At 42.4% G+C, this 19602-nt stretch overlaps 1 protein-coding gene across 2 annotated transcripts in view; it reads left to right on the forward strand.

The window, feature by feature from the left end:
* Window positions 1–18255, forward strand: part of dscama (Down syndrome cell adhesion molecule a) — a gene marked incomplete at both ends in the record, with an annotated part of 107507 nt that extends 89252 nt beyond the window's left edge. Inside the window, 17 exons of one of the 2 annotated variants that reach the window (XM_083986395.1) lie at window positions 259–502; window positions 1621–1767; window positions 6709–6864; window positions 6983–7116; window positions 7743–7896; window positions 8830–8947; window positions 9062–9225; window positions 9945–10043; window positions 10161–10349; window positions 11208–11498; window positions 12897–13073; window positions 13187–13217; window positions 13341–13456; window positions 13609–13767; window positions 14615–14812; window positions 15643–15945; window positions 17870–18255. In XM_083986395.1, coding sequence (XP_083842521.1) covers window positions 259–502; window positions 1621–1767; window positions 6709–6864; window positions 6983–7116; window positions 7743–7896; window positions 8830–8947; window positions 9062–9225; window positions 9945–10043; window positions 10161–10349; window positions 11208–11498; window positions 12897–13073; window positions 13187–13217; window positions 13341–13456; window positions 13609–13767; window positions 14615–14812; window positions 15643–15945; window positions 17870–18255 — 3066 coding nt within the window. The remainder of the gene's footprint in view (window positions 1–258; window positions 503–1620; window positions 1768–6708; window positions 6865–6982; window positions 7117–7742; window positions 7897–8829; window positions 8948–9061; window positions 9226–9944; window positions 10044–10160; window positions 10350–11207; window positions 11499–12896; window positions 13074–13186; window positions 13218–13340; window positions 13457–13608; window positions 13768–14614; window positions 14813–15642; window positions 15946–17869) is intronic. The other variant, XM_083986396.1, reaches the window with a different exon arrangement.
* Between the last annotated feature and the right edge of the window lie 1347 nt (window positions 18256–19602).

Below are 19602 nucleotides of genomic sequence, written 5' to 3' on the forward strand. Positions count from 1 at the left end.
CTAGTGTTAAATATTTATTCAATGCATTGATTTTAAACATCCTTTTAAATTGGGTAATAGTTGTACAAGATTTTAATTCATTGCAGAAATGCATTTGAAGGTCTTTTCGAATGACTTTGAAGAAAGATCGGTGTCATCTATTGCATTTCTTTATCTTATTTAGGCAGCGTAGCCAATTCCTGCAGCGAGTGCAGTCAGATAGAGTTCACTGATGATCCTCCTCTCTGTCTCAAGTCATCTTTGTCATTCCTCTGTCAGGCGCCCAAGAAGCACCTCCAGAACGGGGCCATCCGAGGCTACCAAGTGGGCTACAGAGAGTACAGCTCGGGCGGAAACTACCAGTTCAGCGTGATCAGCGTGGAAACCACCGGGGACAACGCAGAGAGCCTGGTGCTGGACAACCTGAAGAAGTTCACCCAGTACGGAGTCGTGGTCCAGGCCAGCAACAGCGCCGGGACGGGGCCGTCGTCCACAGAGGTGGCCGCCACCACACTGGAGGATGGTGAGACAAGATTATTTTATTATTTAATATTTAATCATGTCCAATCCTTCCGCAGTCGTGTAAATCTACTTATTTAATACTTGTTATCTATCGGTCCTCTGTTTTTATGGACGTTTAAGGGATAGTTCAACATTTTGTCAAATTGGCCCATTGCCATAATCCCTATAGTCATAGCAGTAGGTTCGTTACCTTTAATTGACGGTGCAAGCTGTTTTTAGAACGGCGGAGCAGAGCCGTGACCTGCACATTCACCACGCTATGAGATAAATAACAGAACGTTACCAGACAGAGTTGTTTTAGAGGTAAATTCATGCAAAACCACTGATGCACGTTGCCTTCAAGGACAGTTTTTCATCAACAGTCTCTGTATTTCCCTCTAAAACAACTCTGTCTGGTAACATTGTGTTATTATCTCATAGTGTGGTGAATGTGCAGGTCACAACTTGTCCACCGAGCGTTTTGGAGTTGTTGGATTGTGTATTTGATGAGTTTGATGAGGGAAACCAAGAAATCCCATGAGCCTCCGTAGCGTAGCTCTGAGCAGCTCACGGCTCTGCTCCGCCGTTCTAAAAACAGCTTGCACCGTCAATTAAAGGTAACGAACCTACTGCTAGGACTATAGGAATTATGGCAATGGGCCAATTTGCCAAAATGTTGAACTATCCCTTTAACTGTTTCATGTTTGGGGACTACGGATGAAATCTAGCAACAAGTCCGGTGTATTTACACTGAGTACTCATGTACAGTCAGTACTCAGTGTCCATTAATATGCATTGTCTCGTCTAAATAAATAAATGTAATTGTTTCATTTCAAGTAAAATGTTCTGTGTAAAGCAATAAGAAACATATGAAAGTAAAAGTCTGACAACAATACAAATCTAAATTTAATTTAAGTGTTTGACAGCACCAAACATGTGATGTATTTATTATTTCCATCACAACACAGCAGTGAACGTGCTGCTCTCTGAGAAGTAAACAGCAAGGTTTCATTTGTGAGGGATTTGTGAGGATATATCGCAACCTAGTGGAGATCAGCGGGTGCTGCCATATGTCGTCAGTCAGTCCGTTTGATGCCCACTTAAACTCTGTTTTACCCCCTTGGTTTTTACCCCCCACAGTGCCCAGTCGCCCCCCAGAGAACGTCCAGGCCACCGCTACGTCTCCAGAGGTCATCTCTCTGTCCTGGCTGACTCCTCCCAAAGACGCTCTGAACGGCAACCTGCTGGGCTTCAGGGTCATCTACTGGGCCAACCTGCCAGATGGAGGTACACACACACACACACACACACACACACACACACACACACACACACACACACACACCCTTGGATACTGAGTGACAACGTCATTGTTAGATTCATTGTGTTTGTAGGCACAAGTGTATCAACATAGTATAGATTAAAGAGAAATAGAGAGATGAGAGAGATAAATGTTTCAATCTAAACAAAACAAGAAACATACATCATACATCATATTATCTAATAGTTTATTTAATCTATTACTTCACCAAAAGATTTAAATGACCTAAATTTTTCAACCATCAACCCAGTAATTTTCTTCTTATTAGCAAAGGAGGAGATTCCCAAACACATGTTTAAGGCAAGGCTAGGCAAGGCATCTTTTATTTATATAGCGCATTTCATACCAAGGCAACTCAATGTGCTTTACATAAAGACAAAACTTTTTTTTTTTAAAGAGAGAAGCATAAAACAGAATAAAAACAAACAAACACTAAAAACAGAGTTAAAAGCAAGAGCAAATAAAAGTAAAATAAAAGAAAATAGATACAGTTTAAAGTTCTTAAAAAGAGCGCAGCTATAAGCACGTGAAAAGAGAAATGTTTTTAACCTGGATTTTAAAGTGCTCACAGTTGGGGCTGATTTCAGTTCTGCTGGTAGTTTGTTCTAGTTGTGTGCAGCATAACAGCTAAATGCTGCTTCACCATGTCTGGTCTGAACTCTGCTCCACTATCTGACCTGAGTCAGTAGATCTCAGAGCTCTACTGGGTTTATACTCTTCTAACATGCCATTCATGTATTCATGTTTACTCACTTAACTAGACTTTATCTATTTCTTGGATCAAACTGAAGCATTAAATAAAACTTAAATGATCTTATATCAAATCTACTCCTGTTTGCCGAGACCTTCGCTAAAGTCCAGGCTTGATGTGAGTCAGTGTTTAGTTAACTCTGCAGCGCGTTAACCTCCTGAAGACTCCTATTGATGCTCATGTCTAAACTATAGCGTATAGTTTTTAGGTAACCTCTACTGTCTGTCGGCCAGAAATCTGCACGGCCCTGTGGAAGTGAGACGGCGCGGCGTGCCATTGTCACATGCCGGGTTTGTGTCAGTAGGATCGGTTGTGACAGCACGATTACCTTTGACCCCTACACTGTCACATCATGTTGGCCTGCCTACTGAGCATGAACGCTCAGGACTTGACAGCCAGGATTAGTTTGCATGGTAACAGTCTGTGGCTCAGAGGGTGAACAGTCAAACCTGAACTTAAATGTTGAAATTGTCAATGGTTTGGTTTATTTTGATGGCAAATCTATAAATCTGAAAATTTCACATGAACACAATGAACATATTGCAATATATTACTGTTGTATACCATATCAGAGGACTGCAGTTCAGCAGCACAAGAGAATATAACATCATTGACCAGCAGAGGGAGACACAAGCCCTGTGTAACTGCAGGTTGTATCAGTACACCAGTGCAAGTGTTACTGCCTAGATTTCAGGGTTTTATTCATGTTTCATTGATTGATACACTAAATCTAACACAACCATAGAATGTGCATTCATTTTGTCTTTAATCTCTAAACAGGTCTCAGAACTCAGACTTGGAAAAAACTTTGTCCATTCATCTTTCAAAAGATTGTTTTAAAACTCCTACGACATTTGCAAAGATGCAGAATTTATCATTGATTAGCTGATGATCCATTGTCTAATTCTTTCGACTCTAGAAGTCTTATTGCTTCCGTGTCTGTTTGTTGTGACTTGGTATCAAGAGAATTGACAAACATACAGATATCCGCGCACATAGCCATGCGTAAAATGCCTTTACCGAGTGGTAACGTGTGGGTTTGATGGGTTTTCCAGGTGTTTTAATTGCTCATTAAAAGCCAGAGACGAGACGCAGCTGGTCTTGTCGATCTCCGGAGAGAAATAAAAAAAGCAAGAAGAAAGCACAGAGTAGTAAATGATAATAAGAAGATACGATATGGACGGAGCAATGACATCAATAATTCACACTCCCAACAGCTGAGGTAGCATGTTGCCAGTCAAGGTTTGCCACGGCAGCAGGCCTGGGATGCAGGGTCGTTTAAACTTTGTGATTGAATATGACATTATACCCAAGGCTGTGCTGCTGTGACACCCACAGGCCTGACCACTACTTTTATGTATTTGATCTTCTATCTATGTAATATATGAGCAGTGATGGGAATAACGGCGTTAAAATAAACGGCGTTACTAACGGCGTTATCTTTTTCAGTAACGAGTAATCTGACTAATTACTATTTCCACCGTTACAACGCCGTTACCGTTACCGACAATTAAATGAGGCGCGTTACAAACTACTCAGTGAAGCCGTTGTCCTCCGACTTGGCTCATCTCATCTCAGACACAGAAGCTGTTTAACTGTTGTTTTTTTCCTCCTCTCCTTTGGTGAGGGGAGGGGGGAGGAGGGAGGGACGAGACAACCGCATAAGTGATGATGATTGGTTGAGGCAGAGTAAGGTTTCATGCTAAGCCAATCAGAGGCAGTGTTCAGTTTGTACACAAACCACACACGCACGCAGTTTAGCCTCACACACACAGACTAGCAGAGGGAAGCTGCCGAGATCGGAGGGAAAGTGGAAACAGACACTACTTTAATCTCCCTGAGGTAAAAGACAAGAACATGTGAGGTGTAGCTACATTATGTCCCGGAGCGAAGTGTTTGTCCTGAGCTTCTGCTCACCTGACTCTGTGCAGCTTCTTCATTAAATCCAAACAGTCCGACACAGCGACGCACTGCTCCTCTTGACTCTAAAGTCTCTGTAGCTCATCAGCTGGAACTCTTCCAGAGCAGCTACAGCAGCGTTGTGACCTCAACCATGGTTGGTGAGAGCAGAAATGTTGTTGTTGTAGTGAAAATGGGCGGGCTCGTGAAGACGCGAATTTACACAAAGTCAAAACGAGCGATAAATCGCATTTCTCGCGTATCTCGCGTTTGGTCGCGCGTATAAACTCGAGCGAAAAAAAAGCGTTCCTCGTGTTTGGCGGGAAGCCCCTTGCGGGTCTTCCCACACGATGAAAAGGACGAAGACGCGAAGGTCCCGTCGCCATAAAAGAATCGGGTGTAGCGTCGCAAAAAAAAAAAAGTCGCGTCTACCGCGTCTCGCGCCTAATCGCGTCTCGCGCCTAATCGCGTCTTTGCGTCACGGCCTTTTACACCGCGGACGTAACGAATAAACGGTGACGGTGTGAACGAACAACATAGAACAGGACCAGACGTGGCGTTGTTTCCTCTTTTCACCTACAGCTCCACTCTCCCTTACTTACACTAACTACTGTTATTGTTGAGGCCAGATAATTGTGGGATTTGTAGTTTTTGACCAATCGTGTGCTCTTTCTTTTTGTGATTTTTCCGGTTCACACATGTTTGTTTTTTTTAGGGGCAAATGCGAGTGAAATGCTCGCCCATGGTGGGCATAAGAAAATGTAAGACCTGTCTAAAATTATTTAAAGCAGATATCAGCTTCACGGCCGTTTCGGCTAATGCTGCGTTCAAGGCAGGCTTTTGAAACCGTAAGTTACAGCTTCAAGTCACAACTACGACTTGGTAGCGTTCCAGGTAACCCGTAGCTCGTGTTTTTACCATCCTGTTGTCTGTGAAAGTTCCCTATAACGGCCACTCGTAACTTCCGACCCGTGAACTCGTACCAGATCGAACTGGTATGACTTCACAGGAAGGAAAAACACAAAGTACGAGTTTCTTTGAACGCACCATGAGTTAGCAGCCCCCGCCCTTGTCAGGCATCAATTGGTCCTCGTGCTACGTCACCACATTCACGCGCATCCCTTGGCTGCACACACAGCCCTTCATGCCGTTCTCTCTCCTCATTGGATAACACTTGTATCCCACAAGGAAAATTTTCTCCTCGGGTTACAGCAGAGCAGAGTGACGGAGAGACTCGTGTTTAGGCTGAAATACTTCATGTAAGTGATTGCTGACGGAAAATAGGACTATTTAGGACTTATATTAACAAAAACATTCCACTGATATCTGCTTTAAGACTTGAACACAATAATTCAACAAATTTAAGACATTTTAAGACCTAAAATTTAGATTTTCACATTTTAGACTTTTTAAGACCCCGCGCGCATACCCTGTTATTTCAAAAAGTTTAAGTGCATACATATTTTATGATGCTGTGTATTATATATTTAAGACCATCTTAGAATTTTCTAATAAATTTAATACTTTTTAAGGCCTTAATTTTAGATACATGAATTTAAGACTTTTTAAGGATCCGCAGATACCCTGTTGTGCGCTCGCAGCAGGACAGATAATCAGATGGATAATCGGTAAAGTTAATAATTTCACTTAATGTGGCCATGAATAAATTAATTTCGATGTTTCGCCTGTTATTAAACGCAAATCTTGAATAGGTCTCCGCTGTTTTCACATTTAAAAAGGTCTTTGTTGTCTTTGTGCAGAGACAATATGAGATTTGCTTGTAGCCACAGCACTTAAAAAACCCACTGTAACCTATTTTCATAGGCACACCAGCCTCGCTTTCAATAAAACACACACTCGCATTCCATAATTGCGATCAGTGAAATATATGAAAACAATAAAATACAATTTAAAAATGAGAGAAAAAAAATCCAAATTCTTCGACATATTTAAACTTAAAAAAAAGAAAGAAAAAGTAACGCAATAGTTACTTTCCCTGGTAACTAGTTACTATTATAGTGAAGTAGTGGAGTTACTAACTCAGTTACTTTTTGGGAGAAGTAATTAGTAACTATAACTAATTACTTTTTAAAAGTAACGTTCCCAACACTGTATATGAGTCACATGGATGACCCTGTGTCGGCTCATCTCATCACCGGCTTATTGACAAGAAGAGAGAGAAGAGTGCGTTGCATTGGTCTCAAGGTCTTTTTTTAAAAAATCCCTCCACTTTCTCCTCCACTGTCTCCTCCATCAGAGCTGGGAGAGATCAGGAACGTGACGACCTCGAAGCCTTCTCTGGAGCTGGACGGTCTGGAGAAGTACACCAACTACAGCATCCAGGTGTTGGCCTTCACCAGAGCTGGAGACGGCGTTCGCAGTGAACAGATCTACACCCGCACCAAGGAGGACGGTATGAACATGAAGTCACTTCTCTGAATACACATGATGATGATTGTAGAAAACACCACACTACCACTCTTAATGTGGGAAAATTCTGTATATTCAACTCGACCCTTTCTTCCTTTCAGTTCCCGGTCCTCCAGCAGGTGTGAAGGCAGCAGCTGCGTCCAACTCAGTGGTGTTTGTGTCGTGGCTTCCTCCCCTCAAAGTGAACGGCATCATCAGGAAATACACAGTTTTCTGCTCCAACCCACATCCCACGGTAACACGCTTTAAACACTATGAGACGATGCAAATTAAATGATCATTTAGAATGAAGGCTGCTATGAGGACGGTGTTATGATGTCAATAGCAGTATGATGAGTTACATTATCATATAGTGTACATGCTCTATCTTAATCGACATACAGTAATAATTTAAAGCAATGGTTCTCAATTTTAGACCACGGACCCCCATTGGACAAAAGCAAACACCAGAAATATACAAATATTTGTTCTGAGACCGAAAGAACATTACTTTTTTAGTTAATGTATGTTCAAATTAGGACCAATGATTTTTGGAAATATTGTAGAGAAATCTCTGGATTAAAACTGGTACAATTTCTCCAAAAACGTTTAAATATTTCTAGAAAAAAGTGGAAAAATTTCTCCCCCAAAAAAAAGTAATTAAAAAAAAAATAAAAAAATCTAGAAAAAGTGGTGACATTTCTAAAAATAAAATTTAAAAATTTAAAAAGTTGTTAAATTTCTCAAAAAAAGTTTTAAAATTCTTCATTCTTCAATTTTTCATGGAAAGAAATTTGAGTCTGTCTCTTCTGACTTTCTGAGTGAAAACGGAAACTCAGACAGCACATGAGACTTGAATCTTGAATGTTTTCCCTCTCCCAGGTGAGCAGCGAGTTCGAGGCGGCTCCGGACGTGTTCTTCTACCGCATCCCCAACCTGAGCAGGAACCGGCAGTACAGCATCTCGGTGGGGGCCGTCACCGCTGCAGGCCAAGGAAACAAGAGCGACATCATCACCGTCCAACCCATGGCTGAGGGTAGGTGACGTCTGTGTGATAGATCGCAGCTTTTAAGGCTTCACCGGGACATTTATGCACCGTCAGTGTTGAGTTCAAATGCTCACATGACCTCTTGATAAGAATTACCCTGCTTCACCAGTTTTCCCCCCAACTCACTTCATCCATGTGGATGTCTGAAAAACATCCGTCGTTCCCAGTATCTCTTCATTAGTGGACAGGCAGGGGAGCAGCAGCTGCATGTAAATAACTCAGCGTTTGGCCCTGTCAGCATTAACATGCTTGGTGAGAGCTGATAAGCTGATTGCATATGCTGATAGCCCCCCCGGTGTCTGGTGTCGGGGCCCGCAGGCTCTCGCAGGACATGCACAATCTTGTCTGAGGTCTAGGTGATGGATGTCCTCTCCCCATCAGACTCTGTAGCTTTGACTCTGTGAGCGTAGAGGTTAGAGAGGACGAGGAATGTGAAAATCTGAAAAACTCCACTGCAAAAACTCAAAATCTTACCAAGAATATTTGTCTTATTTCTAGTCAAAATGTAACTTCTAGTCAAAACAAATCTCATTATAATTAAAATAAGACTCATCACATTAAAAAGTAGCTTGTTTTTAGACACTTTTTACTTCTTTCAAGCAGATTTTCACTTGAAATAAGTAGAAAAATCTGATAGTGGAGCAAGTTTTTCTTTCTTACTACAAGCACAAAAAACTTCCTTTCACTGGCAGATTTTTTCTACTTCTTTCAAGTGAAAATTTGTTTGAAACAAACGAAAATTATCTAAAAACAAGTTCATTTTTAGGTGATGAGTCTTATTTTAAGTGAAAAGAGTTTAGTTTTGACAAGAAATAAAGACAAATATCGTCTTTTGAAGTGTCAAAAAATAACTAGTATATATTTATTTGTTGATGTATATCTCCTGTGTTGGACTGATGAAGCACGTGTGCACTTTTGCAGCTCCGGCTCGGATTCTGACCTTCAACAGGACAGTCACCACCCCCTGGATGAAGGACATCGTGCTGCCTTGTAAAGCAGTGGGCGACCCCTCCCCAACCATCAAGTGGCTGAAGGAGATGTGAGTCTCCGTCGGCCTTGAAGCTGCAAACTGTTTCTGACAGTGGTTTAAATGTGAAATCAAATATATTACCAAAAAACATGAAGCTAATTCTCTACACATCTGTGTTTTCAGCAATGGTACCCCAGCACCTGTTGTGATCGACAGCCGACGCAGTGTCCATGGTAACGGCAGCCTCGTTATCCGCACGGTGAAAGCAGAGGATTCTGGGAACTACACCTGTGTGGCCAGTAACAGCTTTGGGTCGGACAAGATCGTCCTCAACCTGCAGGTTCAAGGTAAGAAATCCAAACGTGAGGACAAACAGCAGAATCTGTAACACCGACACCACTTCTTCTTTCAGTCCTGAAACTCTCCCTAATGTTTACATCAAAGTCATTTCAGAATTTGAGAAACAACAGGGTGTCTGCAGGGTCTTGAAAAGTATTAAAAAGTCTTTTCACGACTTTATAGTTTATAAGTCTTACATTTTGAAGGTATTTTTTCTGCTGGAAACAAAATCAAACGAGCCGAGGCACATGTCATGACTGTCTTGATTGTTGTTTTGGTTTTTTTGATACATTTTGCCTTTTATTTGCCATTTATTATCCCAGCCTATTTTGAATTCTGTTGTATCATAGTGGTCTATAGTCTTTACCACAAATTAAAACTTTTAAGTTAAAAGTGTCACTGATGTAAATGGTTACAGCTTGAAGTGGCGGTGAGCCGGTATTAAAAAAATATTGAGAAGGTCTTTAAAAAGTCTTAAAAAGGTATTAAATTAACTTTAAGATTCCTGTATATACCCTGAACAAAGCAATTGGGAGTGCTGCAATCTGGGTCCAAGGAGAGATGTAAAAGAGATGCTCATCAAGACTAAAAAAAATGTAGAAAAGAGAGAGCTGGCTGAAGCCAAAGAGGAACTCTGAGTCACTCTGAATGTAGTGTAATGAAAAATCCTTTGTTTAACAGGGATGGATTAACAGAGTTTGTCTGTTTTCTTCTTTTTTATTTGTAGTTCCACCGGACCAGCCTCGTCTCACAGTGACCAAGACCACCACCACCTCTATAACCCTCTCCTGGATCCCTGGAGACAACGGAGGCAGCTCTATAAGAGGTCAGACACACTCACCACCACGCTGTATTTTTATTCAGTGCTTTGTTTCTTTTTTACCATTTTCCTCCGATCTGGATCCGTATTCACCTCCTCTCCCGTCTTCTCCTCCTCCTCCAGGCTACATCCTGCAATACTCGGAGGACAACAGTGAGCAGTGGGGGAACTTCGCCATCAGTCCCAGTGAGCGCTCCTATCGGCTGGAAAACCTCAAGTGTGGCACCTGGTACAAGTTCACCCTCACGGCCCAGAATGCAGTGGGGCCGGGGCGCATCAGTGAGATCATTGAAGCAAAGACTCACGGGAAAGGTATAGGATTGTTTGTTTTTTTCCTAGATTGCAACTATTCCAGCATTACAGTTATGTAATGATTCATAAAATATAAAGTTGAATGTTTAAATACTCATACTACATGGGATGTGCCGACATGACAGCACAGTGAAAACCACTTTACAGGAGAATCATCTGGTTGTTATGTTTTGTGCTTCGAATACACATTAGATTAGTTTCTGATTGTTTTATATTGGGATTTAGCCTGACAAGCCAGACTATATCATTAAAATGTCTAGTCTGGCAACGACCGGTAGACCTCGGCTCAATCCAGGGGGGCGGGATGAAGGCTGTCTTTCAAACTGCCTCTGCACGCAATAGGGTAGCGCTACGACCAATCAGAGCAAAGAGCAGGATGACGTTAGCCTGACAAGCCAATTAAAATGTATGTCGTCATGGCGTTAAGCCCGCCCAACGACTCTCTAAACAGATAGAGCGCTGTGATTGGTGAACACAAACGGTGTTCGGGACTCAAAAAGTTCCTATGGCTCGTTTCTAGACCCACCTACGGAGCAAATATATTTGCTGCCACTAGGGTGCGTCTAGATTTCTAGGCTAATTGGGACTGATTATGTAATAAAAAGAGTAATTATACAGTTAAATGAGTATTAAAAAAACATATACAGGTAGTTTTACCTCCAGACAAATTATGAGATACAACACACTAATTATCAAGTTAACCAGTACATAATAATTGGCCCTGACACACATTTTAGTATCATTTCTTGGATTTACTATTCCCAGCTAATGATAACTGATGTTTACACAGAGATTTTTAGTTTATTTTCTCATGGGTTCATCCTCTCTGACCTGGTTTTCCTCCGTCTGCCGCCACAGAGCCTCAGTACTCTAAAGAACAGGAGCTCTTCACCAGCATCAACGCCACCCGGGTCAAGATCAACCTGAACGGCTGGAACAACGGCGGATGCCCCATCACCTCGTTCACGCTGGAGTACCGCGCCGTGGACGCGCCCTCATGGACCACGGCGCAGCGCACCTCGCTCACAAAGAGCTACATCCTGTACGACCTGCAGGAGGCCACCTGGTACGAGCTGCAGATGAAGGTCTACAACAGCGCCGGCTACGCGGAGAAGAGAGTCAAGTTCGCAACGCTCAGCTACGACGGCAGTGAGTTGACACAGTGTCATAGGATAAAACACAGAGAGCACAGTCACTGTTTTATCTGTGGTATCCTGCTGAAAGTGGGCATGTATGACTCACCAGCTGCTCCAGAGGTAGTACGCACGGTATAAAGTGAACATCGACACTGAGAGCTGAACAAGTAGAGAATGTGTGATAAAAAAAAAAAATTAAAAAGCCCAAAGTGTGAGTAAGTGTAACAGACTAGTCTGGCTAACAGCGGCAGCTCCAGGCAAAGAAGATAAATCTCTTTTTCTGTTAATGGCAGAGCTCGAGGCTCGAGGAGACCGAGGCTCCCTTGATGACTTGGGCAATAAAAAACACATTTCATGCTGACTCCAGTGGCTGCAGCCAGTTTGTGTGCCACTTGTTACGGCATCTCCATCACAAGCTCACTGACTGACTGACTGACTGGCAGCATGAGGGTTAGATGAGTTCATCATATCCTCTGGGATGGAGGATGCTAAGCACGACCAGCTCCCTGGGAGACCGGTGGTACATTGCCTCCACCAGTTCTCAAGTCAAACCACCACGAGAAGAGAGAAACTAAGCTGAGCATGCAGCCATGAACAGATGAGTTCATTCTCATTTAAGTCCAGCTTGACAGAATAGGAGCCAGGATTTACTGCCAAATTGGCAAAAGGTCAAATGATGATATTAAGAGAGCAGCAGCTTGTGGTGGAGCAGCCTGCATGATTACTTGGAACAAATGTTGGAACTTTTAAGCTTTAAAGGGATAGTTCAATATTTTTGGCAAATTGGCCCATAATCCCTATAGTCATAGCAGTAGGTTCATTACCTTTATTTGTCGGTGCAAGCTATTTTTAGAACGGCGGAGCAGAGCAAGTGTGACCTGCACATTCACCACGCTATGAGATAATAATAACAGAACGTTACCAGACAGAGTTGTTTTAGAGGTAAATTCATGCAAAACCGCTGATGCAGGGACCTTCAGGGACAGTTTTTCAGTAAGCAGTCTCTGTATTTACCTCTAAAACAACTCTGTCTCATAACGTTGTGTTATTATCTCATAGCGTGGTGAATGTGCAGGTCACAACTTGTCCACCAGAGCGTTTTGGAGTTGTTGGATTGTGTATTTGATGAGTTTGATGAGGGAAACCAAAAAAACCAATTAGCCTCCGTAGCGTAGCTCTGTGAAGCTCAAGGCTCTGCTCCACTGTTCTAAAAATAGCTTGCACCGACAATTAAAGGTAACAAACCTACTGCTAAGACTATAGCGATTATGGCAATGGGCCAATTTGCCAAAATGTTTAACCATCCCTTTAAACTCCCGAAGGTCTTAATCAGCTTTTACAAACACATGTTATCTGTCAATCAGAGGTGCCGGTATCTGTGATAAATCCTAACATGGCGTCCTCTGCTCAGGCACCATCGCACCGTTGATGAAGGCACCCAACGTGAGCGAGGACAACTCGGGCGGCGGCGAAGGTCTGAAGATGATGGTGACCATCTCCTGCGTGCTGGTGGGCATCGTTGTGATCTTCATCGGGCTGCTGGTGCTGAGGAGGAGGAGGAGGGAGCAGAGGCTGAAGAGGCTCCGAGGTGAGAGGATGGGTTGTTTTTTCACATATGGATCGATGTTTTGTTTTCTAGAATGCTTTTTGTTCTCTCTCAGTGTTTAACATGTGAAATGATGTCCTCTGTTCATTTTCCAGATGCAAAGAGTTTGGCTGAGATGCTCATGAGGTGAGACTGTTGAACAACTTCGCTCTTTTGCCGTTACACCACACACTACTGTCGTCTGAACAACAGAGTTGATTACAGCAGAAATGTCTGATACTGTAGCTCATAACCTTCTGTGCTTTTCAGTAAAAACACACGTCCAGCTGAGCCAATTAACAAACAGCAGCAGACGCTCCGCATGCACATCGACATCCCCCGAGCCCAGCTGCTGATAGAGGAGAGAGACACCATGGAGACTGTTGGTAAGCGCACAGCTGGCCGTGTACTTCTGCCACACAGCAAGCAGCTTGTTTTGTTTTGGTTTTTTTTTATTTTTTATTATTCAAACAGGAGACAAACCTGTTCATGGAAATTCCTGTGTTAATTTTTTTGTGTTGTTTTTTTTCCCCCACAGACGACAGGTCCACTGTGTTACTGACCGATAACGACTTTGGCGAGACCCAGAAACAGAAATCGTCCACAGTCACACACACTGTCCACTACCAGTCGCTGTCCCAGGCCACCGGTCCCCTCGTAGATGTGTCCGATGCCAGACCAGGAACCAGTAAGTCCAGTACGGACTCCTTTTTTTAACTTCATAACACATAAAGTGCACAAGTGGTTGTTGTTTTTTTTCTTTTCATTGTCGCTGCTGCAGCCATGCTTCTTTTCCCAGCAGCTTTTAATGATTCATTAATATTTTTACGTTTCATTCACACGGCTTTTTACTATTGCATGACTGTTGCCTCGCAGCTCACCTGAAACCAACTGTTTTTATTAGATTTCATTAGCGCCGCCTTCACCCCAACATCCACCATGTGTTAGTGTTTCTTTGGTATGACTGGTGCAGGTTACAGAATCACAATCCAACATGATAAAATAACTTTAAAAAACCATAGTGTGATGTTTGGTTAAAGGGATAGTTCAACATTTTATTATCTCATACAGTAGTGTGGTGAATGTGCAGGTCACAACTTGTCCACCAGAGCGTTGTGGAGTTGTTGGATTGTGTATTTGATGAGTTTGATGGGGGAAACCAAGAAATCCCATGAGCCTCCGTAGCGTAGCTCTGAGCAGCTCATGCCTCTGCTCCGCCATTCTAAAAATAGCTTGCACCGACAAATAAAGGTAACGAACCTACTGCTATGACTATAGCGATTATGGCAATGGGCCAATTTGCCAAAACGTTGAACTATCCCTTTAAGAGGAAGATGATGATATTGGATTTTTTTTAGTTTTATTTGGTTATTTCAGGAAAAATCTGTTTAAAATTGAAGTTGCAGGTTTTTGGGAAAAGTTGTTGGTTTTGTTCCAAATGAACCTTTATGATCACGACCACTTCATTACAGTATCTTTGATGAACTCGCTGTTGTTGTGAGTTGCATAATCACACAGAGCGTTTGTTCTTCTTAACCCCTCAGACCCTACAGCCCGTCGCACAGCCAAAGCCGGCCCGGCTGCTCGCAACCGCTACGCCAGCCAGTGGACCCTGAACCGGCCGCACCCGCCGGTCTCCTCTCACACCCTCAGCACCGACTGGCGGCTGCCCACGCCCCGCGTCGCCGGCTCCGTCGACAAGGAGAGCGACAGCTACAGCGTCAGCCCATCTCAGGACACAGGTAAGCAGCAGCTCGTCTTCAGTTTAACACCGTAACAAACACGGCTCCTTCCTCATCGCTCACAGCAACAACAAACCTGTATCAGCTTTACACTACAGTATGGGATGTCACGATTATACATTTTCTTGGTACGATTATTGTCAGAGAAATAATCACTGTGTTACGATTAGATAGATAGATAGATAGATAGATAGATAGATAGATAGATAGATAGATAGATAGATAGATAGATAGATAGATAGATAGATAGATAGATAGATAGATAGATTTATTGTCTGCCCCAAAGGGTAGCAGAAATTTGTCTTTGACACATTTTTTATCACGATTATTATGCATTAATTCATTTGACAACACTATGAATGTGTCAAATCACATATAGTCAAAATACAATTACATTACTCATTGTTTACACAAAATAATTCAATTATCTATTAATATATGACCAATTATTTATCTTTTTAGTGTTTGAAATAAATTGTCATCTATACCAAATGTTTGCGTTTATTTTAATCATTTTTGGTTTTGTTTTTTTTTAAATACAAATGACAGGCTAACATTTAAATTCCTACCAATTCAATGTTACGTTATCTGAGCATTTACCTTTATTTTGGTGCAAATCTGCCGCTACAGTTCCCACATAATCTTTTTTTGGGAAGTGACGGTATTTAGGAATCTTTACGATTTAATTAATTGTGGCTTTTAATACCACGGTTAATTGTGAAAACAAGTAATTGTGACATCCCTACTTTACACCTTTTAACAAAATCATGTCCTATCTGCCACTAAATCTTGTCACTAATCCGTCCACTAACCTGCGGCCCCACGTCCAGACCGAGCGCGGAGCAGCATGGTGTCGACAGAAAGCGCGTCGTCCACCTACGAGGAGCTGGCCAGGGCGTACGAGCACGCCAAGATGGAGGAGCAGCTGCGCCACGCCAAGTTCACCATCACCGAATGCTTCATCTCCGACACCTCGTCGGAGCAGATGACGGCGGGCACCAACGACTACACCGACAGCCTGACCTCCAGCACGCCGTCCGAGTCGGGCATATGCCGCTTCACCGCTTCCCCGCCCAAGCCTCAGGACGTCAGCCGGGTCATGAACATGGCCGTGCCCAAGGCCCACAGACCGGGTGAGGCCACGGCGCCGCTGCTCAGACCCAGCAGCCTCATCACCACACACATAATAATAATAATAATAATAATAACATCACTTATAACTTAACTTTGTGTCTAATATTAACATCCAACCATTATAGCTAACTGTGGCTCTAACACTGACTTCCACTTGCTGATTAAATTAAATATTAATTCCAGTTTGGCTTAAAGAGAAAATGTGAGGCCATTAGATAAAAACACTTATTTAAGTTCCAAGATGTTAAACAACAGTTGTTTTAAACCACTGGTCACAGATTCACAGATGAAAACTCGTTACAGATCTTGGTAAATAAGAGTCTATGGAAGGAAACTGCAGCTGCTCTGTTAAAGCAGATATCAGTGGAATGTTTTTGTTAATATAAGTCCTAAATAGTCCTATTTTCCGTCAGCAATCACTTACATGAAGTATTTCAGCCTAAACACGAGTCTCTCCGTCACTCTGCTCTGCTGTAACCCGAGGAGAAAATTTTCCTTGTGGGATACAAGTGTTATCCAATGAGGAGAGAGAACGGCATGAAGGGCTGTGTGTGCAGCCAAGGGATGCGCGTGAATGTGGTGACGTAGCACGAGGACCAATTGATGCCTGACAAGGGCGGGGGCTGCTAACTCATGGTGCGTTCAAAGAAACTCGTACTTTGTGTTTTTCCTTCCTGTGAAGTCATACCAGTTCGATCTGGTACGAGTTCACGGGTCGGAAGTTACGAGTGGCCGTTATAGGGAACTTTCACTGACAACAGGATGGTAAAAACACGAGCTACGGGTTACCTGGAACGCTACCAAGTCGTAGTTGTGACTTGAAGCTGTAACTTACGGTTTCAAAAGCCTGCCTTGAACGCAGCATTAGCCGAAACGGCCGTGAAGCTGATATCTGCTTTAACTCAGAGAACAACCTTAAATCCACTGTCAGTGTGTCAGATCCAACGTTTTTACTGGAGAATGCGCACTAAAAACTTTGCCATCCTTTATCAGTCATGAAACAAATCATCAATAGATAGATAATTGACATCAATAGATATTGTTCAATGATTAAAGTGACAAAATCTACACTTTAACTAATGCCAGTCCTGATAGTGTTGAAAATCAGGCTTGATGGGATTATTATAAATTGCCTGCTCTGCTCTGCTGTGATATGACTGACTCATCTCTTTAACTGGTTTAATATTGTAAGTGTAATGACATCTATAGTGACAGTGATGGAGATGAAGGGCGAGTCTTAGCATCAAATTAGATGAGGTCAGCAAGGTCAATGTAACTGTAATAGTCGTAAAAAAGAAGGATTTAAAAAAATGAACCAGCTCTTAACCAGAAAATTGAAATTTTTTGAAATTGGACCCTTTATTGGACCTTCTGACAAAAAATGTAATATATATATATATATACAGTATATATATAATTCCAAAAAATCTGAAAATCAGATTTGCATAGAAAATTACCTTACATACCTGCTGTATCTACTGTATTTTGATACACACATTTTCAACACGGTTCTACTATAAAATAAGTTATGAAATATTAAGTAGTTTTACTTTGCATCAATGCAGTAACTATTCCTATTATCCATGAGAATTTGGGTCACTGACTGACAGCGGCCATATTGGATGTCCCAAGTGAAGGCCTGCAGGTGCATAAATAACTGCACCCTGGTGGATTATCTGATCATTGCATGTATCTGATTGTATACATGAGGTTTTTCAGGAAAACAAAACACAGTGAGGATATAGAGGTCTGAAAAACTCATGTATTTTCATGTATCAAATTTTATACAAATGGCGACATAGGGTTTTAAACCAGTACTTTTCTTACTTTTCTTTAGTTGGGAGATGAGGTGATGTTAGGCCGGTGTGTCTCTGTGTGTGTTTCCTCCCTCATATTTAACTGACGGTCTGTGTCGTCCTACAGGGGGTGAGTTGGTTCACCTTCCTCCGTACCTGCGCATGGACTTCCTGTTGAACCGAGGCATGTCGTGCTCGGGGTCGTCCAGGGGGGGCACGGCGGCCAGCGGGGAGAGAGCTGCGATGGGTCAGGCCTGTCTGGAGCCCCAGAAGAGCCGCTCGCTGAAGCGGCCGTCCCGCATGGCGCCGCCGACGCCCACGGAGGCGCCTCAGGCCAGCAGGGACCCAGTGGCCCAGTGGCAGCCCGGCTCCGCGGCCACGCTCCCCCACAGGGAGGGCTCGGAGCTGGCTCAGGCCGCCAAGCTCAGCACCTCCCAGGAGTCCCTGCTGGACTCGCGAGGACATCTCAAACAGAGCAGCAACCCCTACGCAAAGTCCTACACGCTGGTATAACAGCAGGGGAGAACTCACTCTGGACACAACACTGGACTTAACACTCAAGTGCAGTAAACTGACTTTCACCACGCAGTTCTGTATATATGTCCCCTCCCCTCCAAGGGCGGGGTCACTTTTACTAATCTCCTTTTATTTATTTTAGAACTTTCTTTTATCTCTTGTTTGTATTTCTTTTTCTTTTCTTTTCTTTTTTTTCACTTGAGAAAAAATTCACTCATCGGAAATGACTCCAGTCGGAGCTTTGCCAAACTAATTGAGTAACGAGGGAGCGTTATTTATTCTTGATTCTTGTTAATTCTTTATAATTAATCAGTGATTATTAATTGTTAGTTGTCAGCTCTTAATGATCATTAATTATTGATTACCAAATGATCTATTATCACCATTACTACAATGTTTTCATAAGAACCCGGACATGTTTTCTTTTCGGTTTTGTTTTGGTTTTCTGGAGTGGAAGATGACGATTTGGAGTCATTTTTTTCCTATGGAATATCCTTCTGAAACATTGAATGAAACTTGGGAGAAATCTTGGAATGAAAGCAATTGACACCAGTCCAAACTTTTCAGCTGCTCTCCAATTGTTACTTTTTTTGAAGAAAAAAAAAAATCTATTTCCTATGGATGCATGGGGACTGACCAATTAAAAAGACAATGAGGATTACGATCGTGGCTGGGCTAGCCCAGTTGAGCATTTTGTCACACTATGAAATGATCCAATGTGAAGATTTATTATTCTTATTACTATAAATATATATATAAAAAGAGAAATCACTTTTATTTGTGGATATTACAGGGAAGAATTGATTTGGTTAATAAAGTCCTTAGTCATGTTTGCACATATCTCGTTTTAATTAGGAAATGGAGTCTCTGTTGATCTTTCTCTGTGTCCCATTCTCTGATGGTGCAATATGAAAAAAGATATGAAAAGTATATGAAAACTATTGCTCTATACTGTACTGTAATGATGAAAAATAACTATGTTGTGAGTATACTTACAGGGCCGGACACACTCCAGCTATGTATTCAGGTGTAGTTTACCACTGCTTGTTCGCCAGGGTGGTAAATGATGTTAGCTAGAACAGGGAGGGTTTAGAGAACTAATGGTTTGCACTTCACAACACCCCAACTCAAGTGTGTCCAGATAGATCCCCCTACTCTCAGTGCACTAGGTAGAGTCTTCAAGGCTCTCACTGTCCTCAGTAGATTTACTGTTGCTGCATTGCAGTGATTCTTCTCTACAGGGAAAAAAAAACGTGAGACAATCCAGCAGAATCCCCCCTTCAAACCAAACCTATAATGTCTATGGGAAATATCTAAAAAAAGAAAAAAAAATGTGGATATACG

This window comes from Trachurus trachurus (genome assembly GCF_905171665.1).
Source record: "Trachurus trachurus genome assembly, chromosome: 14".
Taxonomy (NCBI): Eukaryota; Metazoa; Chordata; class Actinopteri; order Carangiformes; family Carangidae; genus Trachurus; species Trachurus trachurus.